At 35.3% G+C, this 10,856-nt stretch overlaps 1 protein-coding gene across 1 annotated transcript; it reads left to right on the top strand.

The window, feature by feature from the left end:
• The first annotated feature begins 818 nt into the window (after positions 1 to 818).
• LOC124930679 (protein indeterminate-domain 12-like) lies at positions 819 to 9,709 on the top strand. Its single transcript, XM_047471017.1, has 5 exons — positions 819 to 836; positions 1,004 to 1,174; positions 8,454 to 8,553; positions 8,664 to 9,057; positions 9,145 to 9,709. Exons 1-5 carry the CDS (start codon positions 819 to 821, stop codon positions 9,707 to 9,709), a joined length of 1,248 nt encoding a protein of 415 aa, XP_047326973.1.
• Positions 9,710 to 10,856: the final 1,147 nt, after the last annotated feature.

Raw genomic sequence — 10,856 nt, 5'->3', positions numbered from 1 at the left:
TTTCAAGGACTAAAAACATTTCCTTGATGCCATGATCTTCATACTTGTAGATGGAGTTGAAATCAGCCAGCATGATCTTTTTAGAGAGAGGTGAAGAATTCATGTTCTTGTGATAAGTTTAAGCTCAAGAGTTTTGTGAATAGTGATCTTGTGAGATGTTTTGAAGGGTGAAGAGTTGTTTATATAGCCAAGGGTTCGGCTAGGTTTGTAGGATAAGCGTGCTTAGTGATGTCATCGGCTAATTAATAGGAGTTAATTGTTTATGTATATAATGTTTAGTTCCAATGCAATAGTAATCATTACTAAAGTTTTTCACGATGAAAATAAATATATGGACATAATGTTAGTCTACCTCTCTTGATGATGGACACGTGTCGTCATCTCGATTGAGGTAGATTGTTTTATGATTTATAGGTTTCATTTTCAAGGTGTGCATGGAAACGCGGTTATCCGTCCCAAGTTAGCTGGAGAAGTTCAATTTACTGAAACCATGATGCATTTTACTAGTTGGTTTTTAATGACCGGTTTTATCGAGATAGCTTATTCCGGTGTGAAGAAGTATCGAGTCAGATCGCATTTGTTTAGCTTTGGATTAAGCTATCTGCTTTATCAAGTCATTTGAACCGCTCAATATGTAAATACATGTGATTTGGTAATATGAATTTGTCAGGCATAAACGGAGACTTCCTTCCAGTTAGCATCCTTGAAGGTTTAATGTCCTATTAAGGTACAGTTTGAGAAGCAAGAACTTCTCCCTAAACACATACCCCGGGTTTTCATGATGATGTGTTTTGAAAGCATGCAGTTATGTCTATGGCATGAGTTGTTTGCTATCAGTAAGTCCTAGAATGTTTCTGAAATAAGAGAACTTAGTTTCCTGTAGCGGTTTGGTGAAAATGTCAGCCACTTGCTGTTCAGTTGAGACATACTCCAACCAGATGTGTTTCTGTTGAACATGCTCCTGGATGAATGATGTCTTATGTCATTGTGCTTTGTTTTTTAGTGCAACACCGAATTATATGTGATCGCTATTGCACTGGTGTTGTCACAGAATATTGACGATTCTTCAGCAGTTACACCGAAATCCCTTAGTTGTTGTTGGATCCAGAGGAGTTGTGCACAACAGCTTCCAGCTACTAGGTATTCTGCCTCTGCTGTTGATGTTGCAACTGAAGTTTGCTTTTTACTATTCCATGACACTAACCGATCTCCCAGAAATTGGCAAGTCCCACTTGTACTCTTTCGATCGATTTTGCAGCATGCCTCTGAGTAGCTTATGATATTGAAATTTGAATCTTTTGGGTACCAAAGTCCCACATCTTGAGTTCCTTTCAAATATTTTAAGATCCTTTTAGCCGCGGTATAGTGTGATTGTTTTGGATTCGCTTGAAATCTCCCGCATACTCCGACTGCGAACAGGATGTCCGGTCAGATGGCTGTTAGATAAAGTAATGACCCAATGATTCCTCGATTTGTTGTGATGTCGACTGCTTGACCGTCCTCATCTTTGTCTAGCTTTACGGAGGAGCTCATCGGTGTAGCCGCGGCAGCACATGTGTCAATTCCAAATTTCTTTAATAGTTCAGCTGTGTACTTTGGTTGACTTATGAATGTTACGGTTTCGTTCTGCTTCACCTGAAGCCCTAGAAAGAAACTTAGTTCTCCCATCATACTCATTTGAAATTTGTCAGTCATCATTTTTTAGAATTTATCATATAATTTTGGATCGTTTGATCCGAAAATAATATCATCGACATAGATTTGAACAAGTAATATGTGTTCCTTTTTCTCAAACTTGAAAAGAGTTTTATCAACCGAACCTATTGTAAATTTGTGATCAAATAAGAATTTTGTTAATGTATCATACCAGGCTCTTGGAGCCTATTTCAAACCGTAAAGGGCTTTGTTTAGCCGGTAAACATGATTTGTGTGTTCTGGATTTTTAAAACCTGGAGGTTGATTAACATACACCTCTTCATTTATTTCACCGTTTAGAAAAGCGCTTTTAACATCCATTTGAAAAACTTTGAAATTTTTGAAAGCTGCAAATGCTAGAAATATTCTAATGGACTCAAATCTAGCTACAGGAGCAAATGATTCTTCAAAATTAATTCCTTCTTCCTATTTATAGTATTGAGCCACTAATCGGGCCTTGTTCCTCGTAACTAAACCGTTTTCATTGAGTTTATTTCTGAATACCCATCGTGTTCCTATAACCGGTTTGTATTTCGGTCTAGGAACTAAGTACCAGGCTTTATTTCTCTCAAACTCGTTTAGTTCTTCTTGCATTGCTAAAATCCAATCGGGATCTAACAATGCTTCATCCACCTTTTTCGGCTCAATTTGTGATATGAAAGCTGAGTTTTCATAGTGTTCCAAATTTTGTTGTCTAGTTCGGACGGGTGATGAGATGTTACCTATTACTAGTTTAAGAGGATGATTCTTATTCCTTCTAAGGTTTATCCGAGACGTGTCTTCCAAGCGTTCGGTTGACTGATTAAGGTTAGACTGATCGGTAGGCTGAACAGAGTAAGACCGACTGATTTCTTCAGTTGAAACTGAAGAGTCAACTTTCTGCGGTAATGGAGCTTGATCAGGCTGAGGTTCAGCATCAACCGCTTGATTAGAACCTCATCTTCATCATCAGAATAGATATTGAAATTTTCCATTCTGTTGTGAAGGTCGAAGGGTAATGTAGTATTTCGTTCAACCGATTCATCAAAAACAACGTAAGATGTTTCTTCAACAGTTAAAGTTCTAGTATTATAAATTATATATGCTTTGTTTACGGCTGAATACCCCAACATTATTCCTTCATCAGATTTGGCATCAAATGCGGTCAAATAAGTTTTGCCGTTGATGTGAACATAACATTTATTACCAAAAATCCTAAAGTACCGGATGTTAGGAATTCTGTCATAGTATATTTTAAAAGGGTTTATAAAATCGTTTAGTGACTAGAGACCGGTTTTGAGTATAACATGCGGTATTAATAGCCTCAGCCCAAAATTTTTGAGCAACACCCGAATCGGCTATCATTGACCTCGCGGCTTCCTTGAGAGTTCGGTTTCTTCTCTCAGCCGGGTCGTTTTGTTGAGGAGTTCTAGCACTAGACAACTCGTGCCTAATGACGGAATCGTCAAGAAAAGTAGTTAAATTGCTGTTTATAAATTCGGTTCCTCTATCACTTCTGATTTTGTTTACCCGAATGGATTTTTTATTTTGTATCCTAAAAATCCGTTTAATCAGGTTTGAAGTTACTTGATTTTTAGAAGCCAGAAATGTTACCCAAGTAAATTTAGAATAGTCATCAACTACTACCATAGTATATTGCATGCCTCAAATACTTGTTACCCTAACTGGACCAAACAGATCCATATGCAAAAGTTCTAAACATCGTTCGGATTGATAGTTTCCCTTGGTTTTAAGAGAAGATTTTATTTGTTTACCCATTTGACATGCAGCACATACTTTGTCTTTTGAAAATTTGACATTTGGAAAACCGTGAACTAATTCCCTGGAACATATAAGTTTATTGTTTTAAATTTCAAATGGTTTAGCCGTTTATGCCAAAGCCAGTTTGGATCATTTCCAGCTATCATACATACAGGGTTTTCAATCTTAGTTTTCCAATCAACTTTGTAAATATTCCCTATCCGGTTACCGGTTAGTAATGTATCACCTTGATGATTTTTAACTAAACATGCATTTTTATGAAACTCAACCGTGTATCCTATATCGCACATTTGACTAATGCTTAATAGATTGAAAGGCAAATTTTCTACCAACAATACATTATTTATAGACAGGTTACCATGGACAATCTTTCCCTTGCCCACGGTTCTACCTTTTGAATTGTCACCAAATGTGATTATAGCTCTGGTTTCATGAATGATGTCGGTTAGTAGTCCATTGTTGCCGGTCATGTGTCTTGAGCATCCGCTATCCAGATACCATTCCGAATTTCTTAGCCAGTTGTTTCTCCTAACCTGCAAAAAAGAAATATTTACGCATTTCTGGTACCCACATTCAGTTGGGTCCGTGGTTGATTAGTCACTTTGGGATCTAGACTAGAATAAGTCGGATTACTTTCCCGGTAATGGTTTTAATAATGTTTATTTTAGCTTCTTGTTTTCTTAACAGTGCCTTGTGTCATTGTGATGAAGATTTTTGATTAGTTTTAGGTAGGCGTGTTTTGGTTTGTTTGTCTTTTGGCCAGTTGACTTTCCTTCTCTTAGGGTGAAACCATTTCTCCGAGTCAGTTGGACTTACATATTTTAGTTCCGGTTTTAGGACAGTTTTTGCCTCACTGTTGGTTGAAGAGCTCTTGACAAATCTTACAAAAGGAAGATTGTCTTTTGTGAGTTTCATCCCATTAGAGTTGTTTGGTTTGGCGGATTTGTTTTCTTTGTATCCAATACCAAATTTACATTTAGGGTGCTGGTTATATTTGCACATCTGATTTACAGCTTCACGGGATCTTTCCCAAGCAGCCATAATATATGGTGTTCGTTCATTTTCTTCAGTTGCCGGTTGAACTGTCTCCTCATTTTCTAAGGATAGTCCAGCCGGTTCATATACCGTAGTTTCGCATGGCTCACCAGCGGTACCACTTGACTCTCCGTTTTCATGTTCTAACCGAGTCGGTATATATGTAGATATGTTTTTAAACTCATCGACCATTTCATTGAGTGCAGAAATCAGATCTTCCTTAATAAATTCATCAGAGGAGAAATCAAATATCTCTTCTTCGTTTGCCATGAAACAGGTTACTCTTTCTTCATCATTTTTTTGTCGGAATATGCCCATTCGCTTCCACCATCGTATGCGATGAGTGCCTTTTGAGTTTCCTTTCCTTCATCGATTTGCTGGTTGTCGTTCCTTCGGTAATCGTTTCCTTGGTTGTCATTCCTCCGGTAGTAGTTTTCTTGGTACTTGTTCCTTCGGTAGTTGTTCCTTCGGTAGTCGTTTCCTTGGTAGTTGTTACCCTGATAGTTGTTACCTTGATAGTTGTTGTTTTGATAATTGTTTCCCGGTTTTCGGTCGTCTCTTCTTGGTTTTCTGCATTCTGACCTGAAATGTCCAAAATCGTCATAGTTATAACATCTTTTATTAGATTTATCAATGTAATTATAATTGAAGTTGTTGTTTGATGGTGGTTGATTCTTCTTAATGAATTTCCCGAATTACTGTGCTAGCATCGCCATCACGTCTTCACTGATCTGGTCAGCATTTTTGACGGGAGCCGGAATGGTTGATACGCGGACCGTCGGTTCCACCGAAGTAACCAGAGCTCTGGTTGCGGTTGACGTTGATGTTTTGTCTTCGATCCGAGACTTTATTTCGAACTCGTATGCTTTTAGATCCTCAAACACATCGTGTAGCTTCATCTGCCCGAGGTTGCTTGACTCCCTCATCACCATGGTCTTGATATCCCATGTGCTCGGTAGTGATCTTAAGGCTTTGATGATTATCTCCCGGTTATCGTATCTCTTTTCGAGTGTTTATAACTCGTTGACCACACTGGTGAACCGGTTGCTGAACTCTTTCATGTTTTCTCCTGGTTTCATCATGATGTTCTCATATTTTTGAGTTGCCACCAAGATTTTGTTTTCTTTTGTTCTTTCATTTCCTTCATTAATCTGTATGATCGTTTCCCAGGCTTCCTTTGCATTTTGACAATCTGAGATTTTGCTCAGTGTGTTGTCATCTATAGTCTTGTAGATGTGTCTCGTGCAATGGTTGTCCAGGTTACTTCTTCTCCGATCTTCAGTCGTCCATGCATCTATCTCCTTATTGATCCTTATCGGTCCTTCCTTCAGAACTCTGCTCATCTCATCATCCAGCATAATCAGATGTAGATACATCTGTTTCTTCCAGCTGCTAAACGTTCACTGTTTAGCATCGGTGGTTTATCGTTGTGGGTCATGTTTCCCATCTTTTTTGGTTTCTTGAGTGTTAAGAATCTGGCTTGATACCACTTGTTAGGATTGGGATCGCCCTTGTAGTACCGGGGTTCCGGTTTTGGGGGTGACCGTTTACACAACAACGCACACTCTGATTGGTGATTGTCCGATTAAAGACTAAAACCATTTCTTAACACCGCACAAACTGTCACAGACTCTTGAACCGGGTTCAAAAGCGGAAATATCTGTTTCAGCTTGAAGCAACACACAAGACTTTGGATGATATTTTGTAAGGGATTGGTTAGAGAGAATAGATGTATCGGTTTGATTAAGGATTATGTTTCGGTTAGTAATAGTTCGATTTTAGTGTAGGTAAGTAGGAAATAAGGAAAAGACATAAGACGAGATTTTTTATGAATGTTTGGAGCAAACTCTCCTACGTCACCTCTTCTTCTCAGATTATGAGAAGAATTTCCACTAACTTGAATGTTACAACACTCACACAATGCCGGACGAGCCTTAATCGCTACTCGCCGGTTACACCACTTCACTCTGATGTAACACAATAACTCAATACAGTAACAATGCTTTCAACAATTGAAACTGTTATTTAGGATCGCGTGTGAGATTTCTTTTCTCTCTCTTAATGTTCAGGAAACGTATTTAATGAAGTTCCTTTGTCTTCCTTTTATAGTGAATAATGTTCTAACTGTCATTTTCTTCTCTCTCCGTAGGATTGTTAATTCTGAAACCACGCCGGTTCAGAGATGTTGCGTGCACGTTTCACCTTTCTAACATTTGGCAAGCATGCATACACCAGTCAGGTTTTGATGACGTGAGCGGCTTGCAGTTTTGGACACATGGAAAGCATGCACGTTCTGGCTGTCTGATTCAAATTTTGTTTCAGATCTTGGATAAGCAGATCATCATTGTTTTTATGGCATGCTTCTGATCCGGATCTTATTTTCCCAAGAAGTATTTATCTCGTCATTTTACGTCATCTTATATTTCGAAGTTTCCGGTTGATCTTTTCGTAATATGGTCCGGCTGGAATTGAAAACCTTTTTGCTAGCCGGTCTGGTTGAGATGTTGAAGCCGATCCCTTTGATCATGGCTTGATCATTTGGAACCGGATTGCTTTGGTATGTTCACCAGCCGGTTTATGCGGCTTGATCTGTTCATGCACATGAAAATTTAGACTAATTAAGTTCTCTGGCTGGTTAAAATTAATTTACTTAATTTTTCTAACAGCAATCTCCAAAAAATCTAATACCAATGGTTGTATTTCTTCTTTTTTGGCTTCATTTATCAGGTTCAAGTCTCTTAATTAAAGAACTCTCTACAAATAGTACATGTTCATATACTTATGCACGTAGGAAAAGATAATTAGTCGCTTAATAGAATTTTGGCATAAAAATTTGTGTGATAAGTTAAGAATTTAGTGTAATTATTCAATTATATGTTTGTTTAATTAAATATTTAATAATTTATTTTTATAATATTATTACATTAAACAGAGTCCTTAACATTCAGTAGAAAAAATGAAATTTAGTGAAAAAAAAATACAAATTAAATAGAATTGGTAAATGAAGAAACAAAATCAATGTTTTTATAAAAAGAATAGTAGCGACGGTATTAGATTCTGTCGCAAAATGCTGGCGACAGGAGCAATAGTGACGGGTCTAAACATTGTTCGTGTTGAATCTTCAACATTGAATGACCAACAACAACGGTGTTTACCGTCGTCGTTGCTATATTTTTACTAATGTTGGTTTTGTCACGATTAACAAAATATCATGGGGTAACTCTATAACCAAATTTCTTTCTTTAGTCTAATTCTTTTCTTTTATTCGAACTCATTCTGTTTAACTTTTAATAAATCTTCATGAAGACGAAGGAGGATAATCACACATGAGTCAAAGATTGCACAGGAAGGCACCACGACACGTGTACATACATATTATTTAAAACATTATAATTCTAAGAATATTTGAAAATATAAATCATGTAAAGCACATTAGTGTAATATGAGTAGATTACATTTCACCTTTCTTATTAATTAAAAAATAACGTCATCGTTATTGTCTTAATAAATGTAGAAAATATGCTCAATTCATATTTTCTCATTAATTTTAAAATTTTAAAAATCCTGGCCGAGATTATATTGACCACTTTATCTTTTCTTAAAAAACTTTTATCTAACCGTTTAATTAACCCGAGTTAAGATGAGAAACTTTGATTTGGGACAAACTTGTAAATATTTTACTTAGAAAGATTAATCCTCTACACTTCAATAGAAGATTCATGAAAAAATATACTAGGGAAAGAAATATAATAGTGAATTTTTTATTTCACATGAAAAAACTATTGAATGTAATTTCACTAGTGGTTGGAAGTAGGTGAGAGTTAAAGATTACATAATAGTTATTATTATACTTAACCATGGTTGCTTTATTTTTTTCCCTATAAATATCTTCTTTTACTATTTATCTCCATTCCTCAACTTCCATTCTCTTACCTGTGTAATTGAGTTTCTTGGATTTGAAGTGCCTGGATTTTCGAGGAAGGAAAGATCAAGAATTCATTGATTCTGAAATGGCGTCGTCATCACGAGTTACAAGGACACGAAACCCTCCCGGAACCCCTGGTGAGAAATCCTATCTTGAATACTATTTTAAATGGTCATGAAAACTCGAACTCATAGCACATTAGTTAAGAAAATTTTCTCTTTAAATTAATTTATATAATTGTGTACAGATCCGGATGCCGAGGTGATTTCCTTATCACCCAATCGGCTGTTAAGCACTCACTCGTTCGTATGTCAAGTATGTTACAAAGGGTTTCAGCGTGAGCAAAATCTTCATTTACACCTTAAAAGCCACAACATGGATGGGAATCTAAGACCACGGTTGGATAATGGAAACAGGAGGAGAGTGTATGTCTGTCCTGAACGGACATGCAAACATCACCACCGGAGCCGAGCCTTAGGCGATGTCACCGCCATAAGGAGGCATTATAGTCGGAAACACTCCAATGAGAAGAAATGGAAGTGCGGAAAATGCTCCAAGTTGTACGCTGTGGAGGCTGACCTAAAGGCTCATATGAAGAAGTGCAAAGTATACCTTTCTGACTGTGATCAAGTGGTTAGAAGGTGATTTTTTAACTCAATTTCATATTTTTCTATCAATTCTTGAATACTTTTTGTCACATCAATATTCTCCAATGATTATTTGGACAGCTCGGCCACACGTATTCACTGCAATGCTTTGTCTCATAATCCGGAAGGCTATGTTGGTGGATCATCTTCTACCATCCAACGGTCGCAGTTGCAGCCGCCACCGCCGCCTCTTGTTCCTTTCACGGTAGCACCAGCACCATCTTCTCCATTAATGCCACATTCAACCAGCTCGTTAATTACCAATTTTCCCTATGCCATAGACAGTACTCCAGCCTATAATGGTACCCCATTAGAATTTGAGCCATCTCTTCCTCCCCATTCTTATATTCCTCCCTATTTCCTCACGGGTAATTCCTCCTCCTTTTCGGGAGTAAACCAACAGAACACCATGGGAGCTGTAGCGCCATGTCCATATCCTTATGATTATAATGCATTCATGGATCCAGAAGTTAATACCGCGATGGGAACACCGGCCGGCAAGATGATAAATGATGGAACAAGCCAGCCGGAGATATCTGATCATCATCTCATGCTGGCAGCAATGGAGGAGGCCATGGGTTTGAATGGAATAAGCACAGGGGTTTATCAAGACCCATTTAGTGGCGATGATAATGGATATTTTTAAATTTAAATTGAGGACTCGACATTTAATTTTCTTAATTATCTCTATTTTTATATTTTGTTGGACTTGAATTATATTTATGTTATTGATTTAATGATTTATTATTGAGTCATCTTAATTATTAACTTTTCAACTTAATGACTTAATTTTATTTAGATTTTAATTATTTATGTAGATTTTAAGTCTTGATTCTCTATCTCTATATTAAATGTGTAATTTTGAACACTACCAGAAGCTCTTCTAAATAATTATACTAGAATTTTGGTCAGACGTAACATGTGAATTCGGTTGTTCGATGATATCTATATGTGAATTTCACAAATTTTTAAAATTTCACTTCTTTTTCAATTAACTAATGAACCTAACTATTATTAAATTTAAAAGAAAAAATAATATATTAAATGCATAATTTCTTTTTTAAATTCTCACATACAAATAATATTAATGTGATATTTATTTAATTAATAATTATTTAAAATTATTATGTTATAAATTTATGTTACTATTAAATAATATTAATATGATATATATTTAATTAATAATATATATTTTTTAAATTATTATGTTGTTTTTTATAAATATATATATATATATATATATAATAATTTAATGCATAATTACCTTAATGTATTAATATTATCGGTATAAAACATGTATAACATTTTTATGTAATTAACCGATTAATAATAATATTAATGTGATATATATTTAATTAATAATATATTTTTTAAAATTATTATATTATTCCTGGTAAAAAAAATATATAATAATTTAATATATATATATATATTAATTAATAATAATTTAAAATTATTATGATATTTTTACGTAAAAAAATATATAAAATAATCTAATATATCATTTTCTCCTTTAAATTCTAACTATAATTAGATTTAATTACTAGTTAAATGTGATAAAAAGAAATTTAAAAACTTATTTGTCAAGTACATTGACCAGTGACTTTATAAGTAGAAAAGAATTAACCGTGAACCCCACTACAAATAATAAAAAGTTATAGTTATGAGATTGAAACAAAGTTTAAAAAAATAATGTGTATAATTAATTTGAGAGTGTGATTTAATGGTATCGTAAACATAATTACTAAACAACTAATATAACTATTATTATTTTTAAAAGTTTGGAACAGGTA

Source organism: Impatiens glandulifera, chromosome 1 (genome assembly GCF_907164915.1).
Source record: "Impatiens glandulifera chromosome 1, dImpGla2.1, whole genome shotgun sequence".
Lineage (NCBI taxonomy): Eukaryota > Viridiplantae > Streptophyta > Magnoliopsida > Ericales > Balsaminaceae > Impatiens > Impatiens glandulifera.
This window is presented reverse-complemented; position numbering and strand designations above follow the sequence as displayed.